Consider the following 22,466-nt stretch of genomic DNA (forward strand, 5'->3'; position numbering starts at 1 on the left):
AAGACAAAATTTAGTGGAACAACTTGCCTTTCTTCGCCAGTCTCATAGTACATAGCCAATAATGTAGAGAGGATGCTATTAAGCTACGCTGAAATTATACTTCACCGACTCCAAGGAATTCCTATTACTATAACAGATCATGCTGTTCCTTGACTTTCTGTTTCCATCCAGCTTATTATGTTTTTCAGGCTGTTATTTTTATAGCAATTTCAGGAAAATCAAAGTTTGAACTTTTGATTATGTCAAAAAGAGTTTCTAATTCTGTAGCTGCAACAGGATCTACAAATTGAAAGCACGTTTCGATGTCCATTTAAAAAAGTCGAATTGTTGCAAAAAACTGATAAAAGTACATCAGTCTCAAAATTATGTGAGTATGGCTTTGGAAAGTTAACTGTATATGACATAAGAAAACAGAAAAAGGAACTTTTTGAAATTTTTGTCAATTCTGACATCCCACCCACGACAAACAAAAATTATTCATTATGTTAAAAGTGACAATCATGACAAAGTGATGATTGAATGTATCAGACAGTTTCACAGCAAGGGCATACCGTTGATGGGTCTAATACTAATGGCTCATGCCAAAACATTTCATTGAAGTAATGAATTTGAAAACTGAGTTCATATACTAGTCAGTTTGGAAAATCAAATTTAAAAGTTGCCATGGTATAAGGGAATCAAAATTTCAGAAGAAAAAGATTTAGCTTAGCTTTTGAACTATTCACAGATGAATTGACTGAACTCTTTAATGGTGAAAGCTGATTTCAAAGTGAGACTAACAATTTTAGCATGTGCAAATGCAGAAACCCACAAGTGCAAACTTCTCGTAGCTGGGAAAAAATATGCGACTTTAGAGCATTTAAAAGAGTGAAGATTTTGCCTATTATATATCGTGGAAACAAAAGAGAATGGATGACAAAAGTATTAATGTACGATTGGTTTGTAAATGATTTCATACCAGAGGCTTGGCAAAATTTGTCCTGATTGTAGACAACTGTTTGGCTCATACTTCACCTAGTTTTAGTGAAAGATAATGTATGTGTATTATTCTTTCCTCCAAACTGTACATCCAACATTCCACCTATGGATATCGTAACCATGGGCATGCTGAAATGCAAATATAAAGTAGCATTTTTAAAATCCACGTTACATTTTTTGAATAAAGGCAAGATTATGTATGAATTAAAAAATACTTTAGCATAAAAATCTGCTGTGTAGGGCATCACAAGATCATGAGAGGATGCATCTCCAGATACTTTAAAAAATGCTTACCATAATTTATAGTCAGCTACCATATTTCATGGTGAAGATGTCTAAGATGATAGCCGCAAATTTGAAGTCTTCTGGATATCGCAAACCTCAGGTGAAATTTTCTAGTTAATGGATTATGTGAAGTGGTAATAAATGAAGATGATTTAACAGAAGTTTTTCATTGCAACGGCAATGCCCCAATCATCAATCAATTAACAGAAGGAGAAGCGAAGTTTTGGGAAATGAAAAAATTTCGACTGACAAGTTAGTCGGATTTCTCGAAACTTGAACAATGAAACTTTGTAACCAAACAAGAAATTATGTCTGTCTATAGAATTAAAAAGCACAAAAAACGAAGCAACTGAAATGACTTACACTGAAAGAAATGTTTAATAAAGTAAACAAATAAATACAGTACAAATTCTGATGGTCGGACTTGTCGGGACTTCAGAGATTCCGCATTTGGGATTTTTCTAGATATTAGATCATCAGTTTAAAACCAGTAAGATGGCATGCAGAAATTATAAAATTAAAAGTATGAAATCATGATTTATGAAATAATGAAGCATTTATGATCTAAAAGGTATCAAAAGCTACAAAAATAAGCTTAATATTTATTTGTTTACTTTATTAAATATTTCTTTCAATGTAAGCTGTTTAAGTTGCTTCGTTTTTGTGCTAATACTCTTTCTTTAATTCTACAGACAGACATAATTTCTTGTTCAGTTACAAAGTTCCACTGTTCAAGTCCTGTAATTGATGTGTTGAGAATTCTGACTAACTTGTCAATCAAAATTTTTTCTTCAATAGCTTCTCTGTCACTTTCTTCACTATCGATAGCATTATTTTCTGGATCTAGAACCATAACTACAGATTTCGCCATAAGTTAAGTGATTGACGATTAAAACATTGTTATCACAATGAAAATCGTCTGTTATACGATCTTCATTTATTACCAGTTCGTCACATTTGTTTACAAAATCTATCAATTGGAAAATTTCACCATTGGTTTGCAATATCTGAAAACCTTCTAATTCACAGCTATCATCTTCTGGTAGCTGGCCATAAAAATTATGGCAATCATTTTTTTTTTTTTTTTTTAAGTATCTGGAGACACATCTCACGATGCCCCCACACAGCAGTTTTTACGCTAAAATAATTTTAAAATTCTACTTTATATTTGCATTTCAATGTGTGCACTATTTCCATAACTGTAACCTGAATGATGACCATACAATTTGGAAGAAAGAATAATATGAGTACATTATCTTTCACTAAAACTTTAAGTGAAGTATAAGCCATACAGTTGTTTAAAAAATCAGGATAATTTTTACGGCATCAGGTAAAGCAACCGAATTCAAGTTGCCGAGCCTTGGGTATTAAATGATTTTGAAACCAATCATTCATTGACACTTGTGTCATCCATGCTCTTTTATTTGCACAACAAATAACGGGAAATCTTTACTCCTTTTTAAATGCTAAAGGTCGTGTATTTTTTCTGATTATGAAACGTTTCACTTGTACATTCCTGCAGCATTTGCACACGCTAAAATTGTTAAGTCTCCCTTTGGAATCTTTGATACTTGTTGGAGCCTTTTCTATAGAGGTTGCCAAGGTATTTAAGGTACACATTGCCAGAAAGGACCAGTTTCATCAACATTGTAAAATTGTTCTGGAAATAACTTCACTATTAATGAGTTCAATGAATTCCTCTGAAAATAGCTCAGCAGCTTTAGTATTAGCTGAAGCTTTTTCACCTTAAATTTTTAATTCCCTTATACCATGACGATTTTTTAATTTGGTTAACCAACCTGATGAATTTGTGAACTCAGGTTTTAAGTCTATTTCTCTGTAAAATATAGCCATAGCTTGAGCCATTAGTATTCGACCTTTCAATGGCACACCCTCGCTGTGACTCTGGCATGGTGAAGATCATGGAATCATTCAAAATTGATGCCATGATCATCACTTATAGCATAACAAATAATTTTTCCATTACTCATTGCAAGTGGGGTGTCAGAATGCATAAAAATTTTAAAAAACTCTTTTTATGTCATACACAGTTGACTTTTTAATGCCATACTCCTTGCATAATTTTGAGATGGATATGCCGTTATCCATTTTTTGTAGCGATTCCACTTTTTATTAAATGGACTGTATAGATCCCGTTGCAGCTCCAGAATTAGAAACGTTTTTCGACATAAAGCTGGATCAAATCAGAAAGTTAAGGAACAGCGCATTCTGCTACATTGACTGAAAGTTCTTGGAATCAGTAAAGTATAACTTTAGTCTAGCTTAATAGCATTCGCTATACATTATTGTCTATGAGTTATGAGACTAGCATCTATCTTCTATCACACACTGAAACAATTAAGCCTGAAATGTATTAGTTTAGTTATTTATTATACTTACATCTACTTCTTGCACATGCTTAAGGCTTATCTGAGTCCTGAATAAATAAATTCCAGCATACACTTAAGGCTTATCTAGGGCCTGCGCTAGATATCTCACCACCTGATGCAGTATCTGTACGCCCTAAAGCCTGCTACCAAGCGCCTAAATTTTTGCCGCCCCTTAATTCCGGATCCCAGTACTTTCTCTAAATTCTAAAACTTTTTTCATCTCTTAATTTGATCAGTGCTTCACCAAATAAAAAAAAAAAAAAAATATTGCCTTCCCTAAATTCTGCCACCCTGAACAGCCATACAAGCTTATGCACCATTCTGGGTTTAGGTGAATAACAAATCAGGTATTCTTAATTCAAATAGGACTAAATATAATCTTCTGGCCTAGGAGTATCATTAACAAAATCTATTTTTAGCATATAAATAGAAATTTTTTTAAATGTTTTCTCGTCAACATTTATTAATGCATTTAATTTTAAATCTGCAATCTCTGCCAAGCGTAATGTACACATAAAAGATAACCTACTCTTTGTTACTACGTTACTAATATAAAAAAAAAATTGTTTTGGAATTGCTACATGAGTCATTACTCAAATTGTTATCTGTTAAAAAACATGTGGTTGGGCCTCAGGGATATAAAATGTTAGTAGGTGTAAAATCAATGATGTTTCAGTTTGAGATGTATGCCAAGCAGATACGCAGCTACGGAGCCAAATTATTGATCACACAAATTGTTTATTATTGTTTCTTCAATAACGAGGTACTTATTTAGTGCTGAAGTTATATTAAGATCCAGGACTCTACACAAGTTTATTATGGAGGGCAGAAAATCAAATGAGCATGCGTTAAGGTCTTGAGGTCCGGATTCTAGATCATTCCGGAATAATGGATGTCAGAATCTCGGACTCTGTACTGTATTAAGACTTTTTTTTTTTTTTTTTTTCAAATTTTGATACTCTCTAGATCATAAACTTCATTATTTAACAAATAATGATTTCATATTTTAGATTTATAATTTCTACATGCCATCTTATTTGATTTAAACTGATGATCCAATATCCGGAATCACTTCAGACTTTTTACTGTACTATACGTGTGAAAGCAAGGCAAATTAAGAAAAAGTTAAAAGTATTAAATTTCTGAGATGGGAATGTATATAAACCATAAACTGTGCTAACCTATTAGATTTTTTTTAAAACCTTACCTCCTCCTTAATCATTAACCTACAGTATGAGGTACACTGTGTAAAAAAGTGGGATAGTTCTATACTTCCCATTCTACTAGGCCGAATGGCAAAATTCAATTTGCATTTTTCTTGTCTCGAAAGCACGAATTAGGATATGTATTAGATGTATATATAACATTGTTCTAATGTACACATTTTACGACAAGAGCGGACCTTTTCTGAAATGACACATCAGTTTCTTCCATATTTCGATTCTACGACTCAAATTATGTCAAACTGCCAAGTTTTGTAAAAATTGCACAAGTAGTTTTTAAGTCTCACTCTCAAAATTTCAGCACTTCAATGTCAATTGCTTTTGATATATATTCATTAGTATCTTTTTTTTTTATTAAACTTATTTGATTCTTCCTTTCATGTTTCAAAATTTTTAACCTGTGAAACTTTTATCACCTTAAAGTTGATGCTTTTCTGAGCATGCCTTCAAAAAAGAGTTTTTTTATTCAAAATTTCTTAAGACATATGTGAATTTACATTTTGGCATGTTTTGAAATTTGGAGTATTTATTATAAGCTGTAACAAAGAAAACATGTTTTATACACTTTGTTAAAATTGAAATGTGGAAAAAATTTTTTATGTCATTTCAGAAAAAGTCCGACTGTACGTCAAAATACCTATGTTAGAGCAATGCTATAAATAAAATCTAATATATATCCTAAGTTGCACTTTTGAGACATGGAAAACTCAATTTGAAGTTCGTCGATCAGCTTAGTAGAACAGGAGATATAGAACTGTCCAATTTTTTTCTGCACAGTGTACTTCAACATAATACCTAGTCCTAAGACCAGGGAAATCTCTCAGCTCTCATAAAATCCAAAAAAGAACTAAATATCATATATATACCTCTCCCTGATACAACCTAAAACTATTGTAATAATTTTTTATTTGTACAAAATATTAGCATTTTAAAAACTTAATGAATGAATACTGAAATAAGGAAAATATCCATTTTAATAAAAGTGATACAGAAAAAAAGATTTGTAAAATGTTGTGGATAAAAATTACCTAGCATTTGTTACAGAAATACAACTTACCCAAAGGTAAGGATGTAAGCTGATTTTCCTTCATATTGAGCTTTGTCAAATTTTTGGCACGAGAAAAGATTCCAAAGGGTATCTTACTTATCTGGTTATGTTCTAAATTCACGGTCTGAAAAGAATAAATTTCACAGTGAAACAAATCAAATCAAATAAATCTATTTGTAATTAAGAATAAATATAGAAACTTGACCTACATAAACACTACAAAACTGAGAAGGACCCCCTACAGGATATGATGTAAAGCAATTACGAGACAGAGTGAGGCTAGTCAGATTGCAAAGGCTTGATAATAAACCTTCCTGCAATACAGTCAATATAATAAATACAATACACAACAGTGATATAAAACTTTGTTTCAATATTTTAAATCAAAGAAACTTAAAACGAATATGTGTATTACAATAAATGAACTAAGACTTACTGGTAGTTGAGATATATTATTATTTTCTACATTAAATTCCAGCATATTTACACATCTACTAAGAGATCTTGGAATTTCAGCCAACTGATTATACCTAAAAATGAAAACATTAGTAATTGGGTGGAAATTTTACTGTCCAAAAAATAATCATTACTAATTACCACAAATATAACAATTCAAATGAATGACTATGTTTTTGCATATACTTGAGAAAAATTTATATGTTCTTTATACTTAGATTTTTCTAAAAGTTAAAAAAAAATTAATTTATCATACAAATATACAAACATACAACAGAACTCCAATTACCCAAACTCTAACTTTCAATATCAAGTTATAAATAGGAACACCCAGGTATGATAAAATTTACAACACTCATGCAAGTATTTCTTGTAACACTATGCTCACACTACATTTTTTAGCCAAAAGTAATATCTAAATGCTTTTTGCATTAAAAATATATAGCCAGACATGTTAGGAGTGGCTAATACAAAGGGGGAAAAAAAAATATTTAAGAATTATAAATAGATACTGCATGATTTCTGAAGGCTGAACTTCTATGGTCTTCCTTTGAATTTTAATACAGTACAGTGCTAAGCTAGCCCTCTGAGCGGCATGACCGGATATTTTGCTTTCTTACTTTCTTTAATAATGTAAATGCAATCTTAATGAATGTAAGTTTATAAAAATAGAGGCTAAAATAAGTAAATATATCAATTTAGCTAATAAATGTTGCATAAATACAGGTCTTCATGACAGATTCAAAAACTCGTGCCGCACAGAGGGCTAGAACAAATTTTACTTTGTCTGCTTAACTATCCAAACCAGGGTAGGAAAGTGACGTTCATGAAGACAGAGCTATGACACTCATCAAGTAACTCAAGAATGAGTCATCTTTTATGACCATCATTTCAACCTGGTCATTTTTGTAGCTGACCATGCAATGTGTAGGCATTACCGTTAAACTAAGTCATTACCAAGTAGCTTTTGAAATCATATAGTTCTAAAATTTTACAATTCAATTATTCAATCTAGGGAAGGACCAAGACCTTCACGAGAACACCGTGAAACTCATCAAGAAATTCAGGAAGGGGGTCATCATTTACAACTACTTTGGCCCAGTCATTTCTGTACTTCACTGCATCATTTATGTTTTTGGCAATGTTAAATTTGTCAATAGACTATGCTACTTCAGCATGATCATTGCTGGCTGCCTAAATGTTATGCCAGTTAATTATGCTGAACTAAAGAACTGTGTTAGGATTTATCAATCTCTGAAAGATAACATGAAAGTGTTAAAAATTCTTAAAGCTTATTTTACTAAAACAATATCCTAAAGCTTATTACAAGTAAAAAAGTCTTGTTTTCAAAAAGTATGGTTATAAGAGGAGATCCTTTTACAGTAAAAGATAGGTACTGACAGAGAAATTTAAAACCATTTGGAACCTTAAATTATGAGTTAGATGAGAGGCAGTGCAATTCATGCAGCTGCATGACAGTTCAAGAAAGCTTCAAGTGAAACATGTTACTAACAGAACATCCAAACATTTTGTAAAATACCCAACATTTGATGAATTTGCTTGCATAAATATTCAGTGATGTACAACCTTTCTTAAGAAAACACTGAATAAATTTGAAGTATTTGTTTAAATCAACCTTTCTCTTGCATCAACCACTTTTAAAAGAATGTCTGTCTTTGTGTGTGTATGTGCATACCATGCTAGACTGTTCCTCAATTTAAAAAATTAGTTTATGCACCCATTATTTGTGTAAAAGTACAAAAGTATATGACTTTAGACCCCAGCCACCACATCTGACACAAGTAAATTCAAAGTATATTAAAACATGCAGTACAACTTACTTACCTCAGGCCAAGGCGGGTCAAATTCACAAGGTTTCCTATTGAGTCTGGGATGTCAGCCAATTCATTATGATGGACATCTAATGTTGATAACTGGACACAATTACCTATTTCTAGTGAGGAGAAAAAAATAAGATTTAATAACTATTAATCTTATTTCCTCACAAGACTTGGATCCCCCCCAAAAAGAAACTGCAATACATTTGAAATTTATTAACATTTTCATTTAAATTTCTGAATTTTATTATTCAAATAAATAAAAAAATACCAAGCTCATGCTATTATGTGTTTTTATTAATCAGCAAATAATGATTAAAAATAAAACAATCAAGAAAAAAGGGTGGTGGAGGGTAATATGGAAATTTTGAATGCCATGTTAGCAACTCTGTAGGACCAACCACTGTTTGGGACTGATGGGACATCATTTAGAAAGCTTTGCCACTGGGCAGTACTGGAGCTGTGAAGTGGTGAAAACATGTTTCTGTGAAGATGTTCTATGAATACTGTAATAGTCTCATGTACACACATAGGATATTTAATTTTATTACCAGCTATGATACCACAGTTGTATCTCATCAGCTCATACAATTACAACATGATTGCATAATTTTGAAGAAACAGGTTTGCCCTGAAAAAGAAGTCCCCAGGTACCATCAAGAGGACCCTTTGGTGATCCGTTGAACAACATGCATCAACACTATAGTAGAGGTGAAGAAGTGCATAAAGAATATTGCTTAATTTAAAAAGTTCCATCCCTAGAAGTTACAGTTTGCTCAGAAATACAATCCTAAAGACCCTCTGTTGCATAAGGCATTTATCTGCAAACAGATGTATGATAAGGTTAACCACGATACCAGATGTTTTTTAATGGCAAGTGGGGTATTGGTTAATGGCTATTTCCAACTCAGCATTTCAGTTAGCAAACAAAATTTCTGAAACTGGGTAAAGGAAAATCCTTCTCAGCAACACAAGTGTATTCTTCCAATCATCAATGAACTAAACTATAAGACTAAAGAAAAAATAATTGTTTTCTTCAGGAGACGAGACAATGACCATCCAAAGTTCATTCAGCAGGCCATTACAGCATCAAAATGAAACATATCTTTCAGATGTTTATCTTCAAAAACTACTGTAATGAAGAAGTGCCATTCACAATGGCATAATCTGCACATGCACTTTGATCATTATGTGAAGTTTTCCCTGTGTTTATTTTCGCATTTCATCAACTGGGATTTTCCTGATTCCCCACGTACAAACAAGGAAAAAGATATTTCTAGTCAATTTACAAAGCATGTTACCTGCAGGCAAATGCTTCAGATGATTGTTAGAAGCTTCAAATGTAACCAGTTGTGTCAGTTTCCCTATACCAGCTGGAAGCTCCTGTATTTTATTTTCACGCAAACTGAGCATGGCGAGATTCTACAAAAGGAAAATAAATTAGCAAACAAAAAATATTACACAAACATAAGACACACATTTAAAAAAGAATTGATAGTTACTGTCAGATTAGAGATTTCTTCACCCACAATTCGAACACGATTAAAGCGCAAATACAGTGTGACTAACGAAGTAAGCTTATACACAACCTCTGGAATCTAAAAAAAGAAAAGAACTCTCAGAAAAATTTTGATTGATGAATTTATTAGCATTTTAATATATTTTTAAGTATCTACTCAAAATGCAAAACAATCAAGTTTACTAATTCTATGCAAGTGACTACATGAAACGAGAAGAAAAGACATTAACATGACAATAAAAATGAAACTAGATACCTTAAAAATACTAGACAAAGGGGAAAGTATTAATAAAATTATGGATTTATGTGTTAGATGTACTATAATTAGGGTGGTAAAGGAAGAGGTGCAAAATCTAGTCTTGGTGTGCAAAAGCAATCGTTTTAAGAATAATCATCATCATTTCTTTCTTTAATTAATGTTATAAGAACCATCATTCAAATGCCTGTTTAATATTGCATATAGAGATATATAGTAGTATCAGACATCTTGATCAGGCATAGCTAAACAATGGATTGTGAGCTTCATGCAGCTCTTTGGTTAATTAAATAAGTCAGAGGACAAGTTTCAATAGATCGCAGTATGGTGGCTGCTCTACTACTTCCAACACCCAGACCAGTACCTAAGTAGTCTACAGACTATTTGGCACCTACACATCACATCTGCACGGTATGGATTTTAAAGGTGGAACCATGTAGTAGAGTTTTTATTGTAACAACAAAATGTTTTAAGCATATGGATTGTAAACAAACCAGCTATGAAGTGCATTTTTATTTAAATGCAATAGCTGCAGTTGTAGATAGTTAAACTCTTGATACATGATTAATAATTTTAACTACATAAATTTAAACTTAATACTAAAAGACAATGGAATATGCCCTTAAAATTAAGAGTTTATTAATAAAAAATTCGTTGAAATTCATGATCCAAAAAGAAAGCACCGACACTGGCAAGAAAATTATAATTATTTCAGTAATAGTAAGTTTGCTTCTTAGCATCAAATTTCTCCCGCCTTCCTAGCGTGCCTTCGTGGTTAGCACACTGAGCCGGTATTTCAGAGGTTCGTCGTTCCAATTCCCGGCGAAGCCGACTGCTAATTTTTCATCTCGTCTGCTTCCCCCCCAAAATACCTAATGTCTCTACAAAATATGTACTTTTTTCAAATATTTATTTTTGTATATATATGTGTGTGTGTAAAAGAAAAAAATGCTGATAAATTTGCCATACTGAATTTTCTGAATATTAAAATTTTGTCTAAAAACATTTAAACTGAAAGCAAAATACAACCATTTACAGATTATTGAAATTTTACTATGTAGTATCCTGAATATATATATATAAGGTAAAAAATAAACCTTTTCCTAACAAATACATACAGCAGAATCCCCTTAACTTGCTTCCCAATATCTTACATTTCCATATAATTATTCAATAATTTTTTTAATCGCTCAATTATTTCTGCTGCTCAAGCAGAAGACTATCTTTGAAATAATGCATTGGTCTACTAACAGAGTGTATTACTTTATAACATCTATCACACACAAAAAATAGGTACATTTTAATAACTACATTATCACAATTACAGCACGTATTTATGGGTATGAATGCTTGCGTGTTTTCATATTCTGCTCAGATTTGTTTTCGTACTTTAGCATGCGTCTTTTTTTTCCTTCTTTGAAATTAATTCCTGGAACTAAATCCAATTATATGTTTAGCTCTTTTCGTGGAATCTATACCATTCTCTCTCTCAGTAATGAAGGGGCTGAAGAAAGTCAGGTACTATCAGGCTTGCTTAAAGGCCGTATCCTATTTATTATAAGCTCAACATTTCGGATATAGTGTCACAGGCTTATAAATCTTGTGTGGTTTATAAAGAAAAGAAATTAACATAATGGAAATGAAACTGGATAAAGGGGAAAGTACTAATAAAATTGATATGGATTTAGATGTTGGATATACTATTATAATAGGGTAGAAAAACAAGAGGACCAAAATCTAGTCTTGGCGTGCAAAAACACAATGTACTAACATTTTAAAAGAAAGGAAAAGTACGAAAGGTAGCAAATAAAAGAAAATGGGTGGGACACGATTTCTGTTTGAACAGCAAAGGGGAAAATGAATACACACTTCAGGACCTATTTTACAAAAGAAAGCTTTCAAATTCCATGAGCAGTTTCACGAAGAATAGCCTGGAATTTACTGCTAGTGTTTGATGGCTCAACAGTGGAGGAATACATGGCATGACAAGTGCCACAGAGTTAATTGTTTGTGGCAAAAATCTATGTGACATTAATAAATTTAAGGAAACTTTCCACAAATCAATTCAAAAAGAGGCTGTATCAGGAGACCAAATTTATAAGTGTCAAAAACGTAGTCCATACTTCACTTATTGCTCCTTGCACATCAGCTGGCTCTACACCCCCGTTTCTCCGTCTTCTCGCGCTTTTCACTCCTCTTACAATACCAGCTCCTTAGGTTGCTCGACCTCTTTCCCCCCGACCAAGGCATTAGCGAACTCCGCGGCCCTTCGAGTTGCCATGACAACATTTCCCGGGACTTGGAGGAATTCGCCACCTGTTCCATCTTCTTTCAACCTGTTTCGATACCATTCACGTGACACATACCGGTAATCGCCTTAATACTCACCTCTTTCTCTCCTCAATTGCTGTGGTGGGAGGTCTTTGACTCCTACCTAGGCGAAGTTAGGAGTTGAAAGAAGTTTTCGTCCCATTGTGTGGACTTTTTATTAATCTCTCGTACCTTTAAACCCTTAACAGTTTTCGTTCTTTACTTTAGCCATGCTTACTCTTAATTATTCAGTTTTTCTTAACGAAGTTGTGGAGGTAATTGCTATTTTCAGCAAAGGTACTCCGAAAGCCAACGCCTTGGCCCTTGGTCAAACGTGGTCCAGGGTTGCCACTTAAAGAGAATAAAATTCCCTCACTTTTCCAGGTATGCTTTGAGAAAATTCCAATCTATATGCATAGCACGCGTTGGCTGCACTTAGAGGTAAATTAATTATGGTACACCACTTGAAAATACTAAAATTTGCCAATTGCATACGACTTATTATATATATAATCCTGAAAGCATTACTGTTATAGCTATAATAGGAGTTGTTTTCTCCACTGAAAATTGAGATTAGAATCTGCCTAATCTGCATTAAAAAATGAGTTTTTTTGCAGACATTTTGCAGCTAAACAAAAGAAAGAAATCTATTTAATGATATTTTAAAATAAATTCAGGTATATTTATTTAGCAGCATACATAAACAAAAATACGAGGGTTGGAACTTTAATAGTGGCAGCACAGCTGAAAAAACGCTACGCAACAAAACCAAAGAATACCGCGTATACCACACGTAAACTACATACCCACCTTACCTCTCAGCAAAAAGACTCGTCCTGCCTATGTCATGCGCATGCGGAGTGACGCGAAGAACGGATCCTTGTATTAGCTCGCGGTCTAAAGTAAGTGTTGTCAGGATGTTTTCAAAACAAGAACAACGATGTTGGATAAAATTTGAATGTGCCAGAGGTCGTACAGCACAACAGTGTCATCAAGGGCTTCAAGAGGCTTGCGGGGAATCTGCATTGCCTTACAGAACTGTAGCAAGATGGGTGAAAGCATTCAATGAAGGACGCCAAAACGTGGCAGACATGCTGCGGCCAGGTCGTCCGACTGTCAGAAATGCAGACGTGCAAGCTGTTGCCGCACTAACGGACAGTGATCGCCGCCAAACGATTCGTCAGTTGGCCGGACAAACAGGATTAGCGCATACGACTGTACTGCACATTCTGAAGGAACGCCTGTCCATGAGAAAAATTGCTTCACGATGGGTTCCACATCAATTGATGGAAATGCAGAAATGGCTATGATACGATGCTGCCCGAACCCACCTGGAGCACTATGAGCGCGAAGGAGATGCTTTTTTATGCCGTATCATTACGCTGGATGAGACTTGGGCCCGATTGTACCAGCCAGAACTGAAACGCCAATCAAACGAATGGCGTAATCACGGGTCACCACGACGTTCGAAATTTCGTCAGAACCCCAGCAATGTGAAAGTTATGGTGATTCTCGTGTACGACTGTGATGGTGTCATCCTAACGCATACCGTTCCCCCACAGCAGACCGTCACTGCGCAGTATTACTGCTTATTTTTGGTGCACAATCTCCGACCAGCTTTGAGAAAAAAACGGCGACACTTTCTGAAGAACGCTCCTCTCATTTTGCATGACAATGCTCGGCCGCATGCAGCGCCAGCTGTGACTGATTTGTTCAAGCGATGGGGCTGGGAAGTGTTTTACCATCCACCATACTCCCCAGATCTAAGCCCTTGTGACTATGACTTAATTCCTAAGATGAAGGAACCACTTCGTGGCACTCGCTTCCAAACTGTTCCTGAGATTCCAGGCGCTGCTACAGGTATTCTGCGACTTCCACATCGTTGGAAACGGGTTGTACACAATGCTGGCGACTATATTGAAGGACTGTAAAACATGGTGACATGAATCACTTTTGTTTTCCTTGTAAATAAATAGTTGCCACTATTAAAGTTCCAACCCTCGTATGTGCATTAAATTTCGTGATAGTATGTCATCATACTGCTAGATTTAGTTTCAGAATTGTGCCAGAAATTTGAAATATTATTAACTAATAATAAATAAATTTAAAGGAAAGAACATTAAATGATATAAATAACATTAATTACTTAAAAATTGAATTATAATAATCAATGCTATTTTGGTGAATTTTAAACGTTAGCCTAGATGACTGATTACTATTTTTTTTACTGCAAAATGAAAAATAAGGCATTTATTAAAATGAAAAAAAAAATGTTTAAAAGATTTTGCGGTAAAATCCTAGTCTCTGCTACGGCCTTTATACAATTTTGAAAACTGCCACCAACACCAAAATAACCGGTTTACTACCCAACACCTTATTAAACAGAGACTAAGAGACAGAATAATTAACTGTTGTTACTGCTCATCATATTGTCGCCAAATCCCGTGTGTACCGCACATGGAGGTTAGAATAAAAAAATATGTATTGTTAAGATAAAAAAACTTCTCCGCAACAGGAATGGCTCCCTGCGTATGCACGAAATATCTATCGCCGCAGCTCGCGAAGTTCAAAGGTCAAGTTTATCAAGAGACATAAAACGAATATTGTTTTAAATTTAATTAAAGGAAAAGAAAATATGTTTTGTGCGAGTAAATTAACAGATTAGCATTTTTGAGCAAAAAAAAAGTACAAAAATCTGAGTATAAATTATTGCAAAAGTCAAAGAACGTTTTTTCTTAACACATGCTCCACAATTTCCTGTACACATCGCGAAGGGGGAAATTCTCGCCGTCAGGTTCCGTCGCCAAATCCCTTGCCACGTTTCCCCCTCCACTTTCTAGCAGCACTCTAGCATACTGATTTACATTACGTCTATGGAATCTTTCTTCCTTTAGATAGACATTCTTACATTAGAACAGAGTAAATGGGGGCTATTTTAGCCTCCATAGTACCGTATATTAGGATTAAACCGATTTTGTTGCATACGAGAATGGGAAAGTATTTTCTTTAATTTAACATAACCTGCACATGCGAGTCTTAGGATTCTCAAGGTTACTGGAAACCAAACTTTCCAGAAACTTGCTTTGCCTTTCTAAAAGACAATCTGATTGGAGCTGCAAAAATTGGCTCTATGCCAGCTGCCTGAATGATGCTCATCCGATACATAATTCACCAACAAAGCCATTGCTTCCAACAATGGAGCATAACTCGCTTTTTGGGGGATCGCAGTATGACATTCCCTGACTTTTCCAGATTTTGACTAAAATATTTCAATTCCCTGACTTTTTCTGGTTTTCCAGGTAGCGTGACAAACCCTGATGGTCTGAATTTTTGAAAATGTTTTGAATCCAATGAGGATTTTTAAGGACAAATAGGTGGAAGAACCATTAAGCTTCAAAGAGTTAAACATTTGCCATGAAGAACTACCTGCTGATTTTAAATAAACTCACGGAAAACTTCTAGAGACTGACTGAAAAACAGGCACTAACTGGGGATCAAATTTACAATTTTATTAAATTTAGTCTGAATTTTTAAAAGCTGCCTTTTGAAATGCTTGTTGCCCCAGACTACAAAAGATGTAATCAGTTACAATAGCAATGCTACAGGCAACCATAAGCTCTAACTAGTGCTCACATAAGCAAAGGGAAAAAATCCCAGACCATTTAAAACATAATGGGATTAAAATCTGCTTCTGCAATCTGATGCAGGACTCTGTCAAATGCAAGGATGAGTGGTGTCACTTTTAAGAACTGATTTTACCAGCAGTTTGTTTCTTCAGCATAAAAGTATCTAAAATTGAAAAGTCTACAAAGAAAAGCATTTCTCATTCTTAGCAATGCTTCATTCCTTTTGAAAAAAGATCAATTACAAGGCAAAGACATACAAGCAATGTTTCTCCCTCCTAATATGACTGGTACACACACCAATGAACTAGGGCATTCTGGAAGCACTGAAGAAGAAAAACATATGTACATTTCTTTCATGTCTTCTCTTAACCACAGAACAGAGTTATGACATAATCAATAAACTTGAGAAAATAGACACACTGGGTACAGCTGTGAGGGCAACTGAATCTTGACATAAAATCTAGCATACAAGCCTCAAGTGTTCCTGCAGAAAATTTTTGGGTTATTTAGGAAATGAGTCTCAAAAAAGCAAAGAAGATATTGAAAATTGTAAAATAATGGAATTACTGGAAAAAAAAAACACTCTAGGCCGTGAAGAAGATACTGATGGTAACACAGTGAAGGACGATGCATCAAGATAAAATAAGTTGACAGACCGTCTAGCTTGACAAGACATTTCTTCCCTCCAAAGAAGTACGAGTCCCCCCTTTTTTAAATTTTACATATAATTTCTTTAACTTTTAACAACTATTTAAAGTATATTATACATTTCTGTGTCATGGATTGTGATATATCTTTTATTATAGTAATCAGTAAAATATTTCCTTAAGTTGAAAATAATCCACTTCTTACTTGGTAACTTGTCTTTCTCCAGTCTACATTAATTCAAACTTGTAGGCCTCTAATGCTTCACCTTGAAGGCCATAAACAAGCAAATTTAGATGCACAGCTGCTTTCAATAGAAACAGAAATACTTCTGTTCTTATAGTAACAAAGAAAAAACTTAGAAAATTAACCTGTTAAGCATCCTTGCCTGTTAAAGGAAAATATAAATGTAAGGATAGAACGAAATGTTTTTTCAAGAATGAGCATAAAATTTTGGCCAAAAAATATCATTAAATGAAAGTATTCTATCACTCCTTGATAACTGTACTGTACATTGCCGAGATCATAGGGGAAATTCGTATTGTATAAGAGCAGAATTTCTTTCCTCAGAACTCAGTTCTACAACCTACTTGATCATATGCCTTTTAAAAGCATTACATAAAATGAATGAAAAAATTTTAATTGGATTAGACATTGAAAACCATACAATTTACAGATATGCTAAATTGCTCACCACCCCAAAACACTTGGGATGAATATAAGCACACATTGAAGATTTGCAATTGATTCCTTGTGGCAGGATTTACTAAGGAAAAAAAATCTTCAAAATTTTTTTCCAATTCCTTGCAGTAATGAAGGTGTGGGACTTTGGCCACTGATGCAGATAAGGAACATGAAACTTTCTTAAAAAAGTGAAAAGATTATGCAGCATATGAGAAAAATACTTCATACATAGATTTATTCACAGAAAATATTACTGAAAATTCATTAAATTTTCAACTAATCTACGCTAGCAATTCTGCTGAAGAAACAAAGGAAAATATCTATAAAAATTGAATACTGCAAAATTTGTTCCAAAGAGAAGAAAATAGAAGCGAAATTTTTAATGCTGCATAATGCTTGCCAATACTTCAGAAGATGAGAAATCCATATATTTATAAATTTAATAATCCCTCGTTTGATTTTAAGCTTTTTCATATACAGGGTATCCCTGAACGGCGTGTACAAACTTGGAGGGGTTGTAGGGAACATCGTGAGAAACCATAAGTACATCGGAAAGCATAAGCAGAAACAAAACCCTAATGAGATAAACAAACACAAACCGCAACACATAATGTAGTGTAATTTGCTTTATTACACACACACAAAAATAAATAAATAAATAAATAAATAAAAACCATGACATTAAAGCATCACAAGAGGTGTGCGGAAACTGGCATATATGCAAGCACAACACCGCTGTGACACGTTAAAAAATACCTCGCGTTTCATGGATCGTAGCAGTAGTGATGGATATTTGTGCCACCAGATCCATTTCAGAATTCATATGCGTGTTGTACATGACACTCCAGAGAAAAAAAACCCAGAGGAGATAAATCAGGGTTTCTGGGACGACAAGTGATGGGACCACCACACCCAATCCACCTGTTTGGAAATATCTGATCCAAATGGTCATGCATACACCTTCCATAATGAGATGGTGACTTGTCCTGTTGAAACCACATGTGCCGTCTAACAGGTGTGGGGACACTGATAAGCAGTTCCAGAGGTACCTCCTGTAGAAAGATGAGATAATTGTCAGAGTCCAATTGAGGCAGAAGGATGTATAGGCCGAGTAAACTGTTCCCTACAATACTTGCCCACACATTAATAGTGAAGCATTGTTGTGTGGCTTATGGTCGGGTGCTATGTGGGTTGCTCAAGGCCCACATGTACGCGTTGTGCATATTGAACACCCCTTAATGTGAAAAGGTTGCTTCATCACAGAACAAGATGGAACTGGCAAAGTGCATGTCTGCCGCACTTAGGTTAACAAACCACTGTGCAAATGCGACATGTCGTAGGTTATCTGGCTGTAATAACTGCACCCTCTGTAGAAGAAACGGATGTAAGGTTTTGCCCTGCAGTACACGACATAGTTATTCGAGATCTTCCGGTTGCAGTGGCAAGCACCAGTATACTGGTACCGGGATTTCAGACCACAGCATGCAACACACCCTCTGTGAATATGGGTGTTTATGCCCTTCATGGCTGCTCAGTATCTTCTATCCTGGCTCCGAAGGATCCATGTTCCGCCTACCGTTTTCCGATGTAATTATGGCTCCTAACAATGTTCTCCACCTCCCCTCCAAGTTTGTACATGACATTTGATGACACCCTGTATGTAAATTCATGGTTTTTGAAAGGCAACATCTGGCAATAGATAACAAAAGCAAGCAGAGGTACCACGAAAATGTTAGTGAACATAACTTCGTCCATCCTGAAAGTTTCTTTTGAACAGTGTAATTTGAGGGTAATGTATGCTCTTGGAAAAAGGTTTCGATCATTGACTGTAATTCTAATTTGAACTATAAAATGGTGATTTTCTTATGTCAAAGAGTGCCCCTACACAGATTTTTAAGAAAAGCAGCGTATATAAACTTGTAGGAACTTAAGTAAAAGGTTTAATTTTGGCACTTTATTTCAATATTGAAACATATGAAATGCCAAATTTTGGCCTAATTTGTTTTGTATAAATTGAAAATGGATTGTTTCCTTACTCATGGCCTATATATCCACATGGATATCTGTCATGTAAGCAATCAGATGTATAGGGTTCTTGTTGTAGATTTTTATCTGGTTACCAGTTTTCTTAGATAAAATTTTAAATTGACTTTTTATTACAAATGACTGAAAGCATAAACATATAAATTACACAATATTGTCAATTCATTGGTTATTTGGAATTTCATAGGAACAGCAATTAATAAAAGAACTTTTGCTCATTTTTCAGCAACATTCTTTTTTTTTCAATCATTTGTCATAAACCATTTTTTTTAGGGAAAGTGGATTCTCCTAGATTACTGATTCTTAAACTATGATTCACTGATCTCTTGGCATCCACGATTAAATATTCGGAGATTAGCGAGAGATTCTGCATACTTTAAATTTGTTTTATTTCATTTTGAAAAGTAATGCTTGTTGTTACAAGTCTGGCAAAATATACATCATGTGAAACGAGTCTTTAACTCAAAATTTAAGAACCTTTGCCCTAGATGAGTTACAACATAAATAGATAAATATATGCTAATATTGTTTCAAATACATCACACTTTTCTAATAGTGAATAATTTTATTAAAATTACATTTTCACTATAATAATTTCAAGATAATTCAGAAATATGCTACATGCACCTGATCATTAAATTAATAGAGAAAAGACAGGTAGTTCATTTTCTGTGACTTGCTATTGTGGTTATGTTATTTTTGGAACAGACACCAGCTAGAAAAAAAATGAATAATGATTTGAGGTCAATCCCTGTGCATATATGTTGATCTTCCCATTATTTGGAAGAAAAAAAATCACACCAAACAATTTTGAATCAAGTTAAGCTGACAGATTACATTTTTTTTAAAAAAAACTTGATGTTAATTTCTGTGCAGTATGTGTTGTTCCAACTTATTTGTTTTCATTTTCCCAAGAACTGCATACGGGTTAATATTAATAAAAACTGCTGACTCTGTTTTTTAAATTACTGCATTATTCTTCATTAAAAAAAAGCTATTCAGATTATTATGAGGACCTCTGAGTTTTCTTATGATTTCAGCTTTTTTTCTATTAAAAATCATTTCACGATTCTAATTAAGAAAGAAAAAGTACATACTGGAAACCAGTACCTGCAAAGGCTGGGTTTTCTGCAAAGGATTGATATACTGCAGAAAAATTTAAAATCCGCATAGCATTAGAATATGCTCATCTGAATACACAGCTACAGTAACAAAAAATATTTGTATTTATAAATAACAGCCTTAATTACAATATTTACAACGAATACAAAGCCTTATTAGTTTGCTTGAAATGTTTTTTTGTTCACAGACCCATAAAAACTACTTTACAGCTTTTAAATGCATTGTTTTCACAAACATGAAGGTTAGTCAACCTTGTACTAGATATACACACTGGACTGTAAACTTTAAAAAAAAAAAAAAAAAAAAACAGCATAAAACCACTTTAGAAATTTCTGAGCAGTGTCATAGTCTTTGAACAAACTCCAATATATAATTTACCTCATTGAGCTTGTTGTGTCTCAGATCTAGAACTTTTAACTCTTTCAAATTAACCAAGGTGTCTGGCAGACTTGTCAATGAATTTTCACTTAGAGCGAGAGTTCTTAAATTGACTAATCCACCTATTTCAGGGGGAAGAGTTGTCAGCTTGTTGCCATACAGATAAAACTCTGTGAGATGAGTTAGATCTCTGACTGAAGGTGGAAGGACAGTTATCTAAAACAGAAGGAAAACAAGACAATCATTCAAAATATCATTCTTGTAAAGGAAAATTATTTCAAAATTCATTATTAAATTGACTGAAAACTTTGTATGTAGCTGAATCAACTACATTATATAAAGAAAATTATCAAGAATGTTACTAAAGAATTGATAATATATACCTGGTAAATATATTTTTTATGCTCCAGCTATCAAAATATGTATGGCTTTGCTATGTTACCACTTATGCATTACTCAATGAAATTATACATCCACCAAGTTTAAGTTTTCAAGCTATGGTTAATTCTTGATATAGGATATCTAATAGCACGAAAGGTTTCAGCAGAAGCTTAACACGAGTTGGTTAACATTTAGATCAGTTAAGATTCTTGTCAATAAAAAAGACTGCATTAAAACAAAATATTTTGACAAATACAGACAAGTAAAAAATGCAACTACAACTCACTACTTGTGATCAGTTAAATCTTTTATCACTTATAAACTATAGTAAATTAGTTACTTTCCACTTAAATTTTTGACAAGGAAACTAAATAAAAAAATTATAAAATTTATTCCCTCTTTTTTTTTTTTAAGTCCATCAAATAGTTTCATTTTATAATCATTCAAAATAACAGATACCTTTATTTCTACGTGAAATTAATTCAGTCACATGCCTAATATGAAATTATCTGTTTCGTCAACATTGTTTCTTAAACTATTCAACCTACATAGTTAAAAGGTTATTTAATATTTTTTTGATTCAGTCTAATATGCAGTATAAGCCACATTCCACTATTATGCTGGCATAAGAAAAAATATTTGGCACTAACAAACAAGCCTGCATTACAAATTTACGAGTATCAGATATATGCATTTGGTAAGAAAGAACTGTTTAGGTTTGCAATTGCTGAATGATTCAATGTAAGAATTTCTGGAAGCTTACCAAATAATGTGCACACACACACACACACACAAAAAAAAAAAAAATTAAATTAAATAAATAAAAGGGCAACATGTGAAGCTGAGAAGAATGAGTTCATCATTCAAAAAAAGCTTAGATCTTTCTGAAGTAATCTCACTTAATGCTGCAATAAAAAATTACATGAAACCTTTTTCACTTAAACATTAAAATATTGATAAACTAATCATGAATCATCATAACCTTATGCCTGCAATAAGTACAAAAAAATTAATGAAATGTAAAGACTCAACTGGATGCACAATCAATCAGCTTAACTTCTTACAGGCTAATGTTCCCAACTGGGAACATCAAACTGAAAATGAATTTAAAAATGGAATTTCATCCATACTGACATGACAAAATTTATAAATGAAATATGACTTGATTATAAAAATCAGGTTTCAGACATAAAATGGGCTGAAATTTAGAATAGGATATCCCCCCTTCCAGTTTTCACATTACACAAAAATTCATATAAAACTGAAAAACAATTCAATATTTCT

General features: G+C 33.6%; 1 protein-coding gene across 1 annotated transcript in view; it reads right to left on the bottom strand.

Annotated features, from left to right (window-relative positions):
* Positions 1-22,466, bottom strand: part of LOC118182543 (leucine-rich repeat protein soc-2 homolog) — an 84,482-nt gene that overhangs the window by 38,959 nt on the left and 23,057 nt on the right. The window contains exons 4-10 of the mRNA XM_085809452.1: positions 20,802-21,017; positions 9,721-9,816; positions 9,520-9,640; positions 8,226-8,334; positions 6,361-6,454; positions 6,134-6,238; positions 5,934-6,048 (exon numbers count right to left, since the gene is read on the bottom strand). Coding sequence (XP_085665578.1) covers positions 5,934-6,048; positions 6,134-6,238; positions 6,361-6,454; positions 8,226-8,334; positions 9,520-9,640; positions 9,721-9,816; positions 20,802-21,017 — 856 coding nt within the window. The remainder of the gene's footprint in view (positions 1-5,933; positions 6,049-6,133; positions 6,239-6,360; positions 6,455-8,225; positions 8,335-9,519; positions 9,641-9,720; positions 9,817-20,801; positions 21,018-22,466) is intronic.

The sequence above is a fragment of the Stegodyphus dumicola genome, chromosome X2 (genome assembly GCF_044657685.1).
Source record: "Stegodyphus dumicola isolate Sdum_Otavi_A_Nest chromosome X2, ASM4465768v1".
NCBI lineage: Eukaryota > Metazoa > Arthropoda > Arachnida > Araneae > Eresidae > Stegodyphus > Stegodyphus dumicola.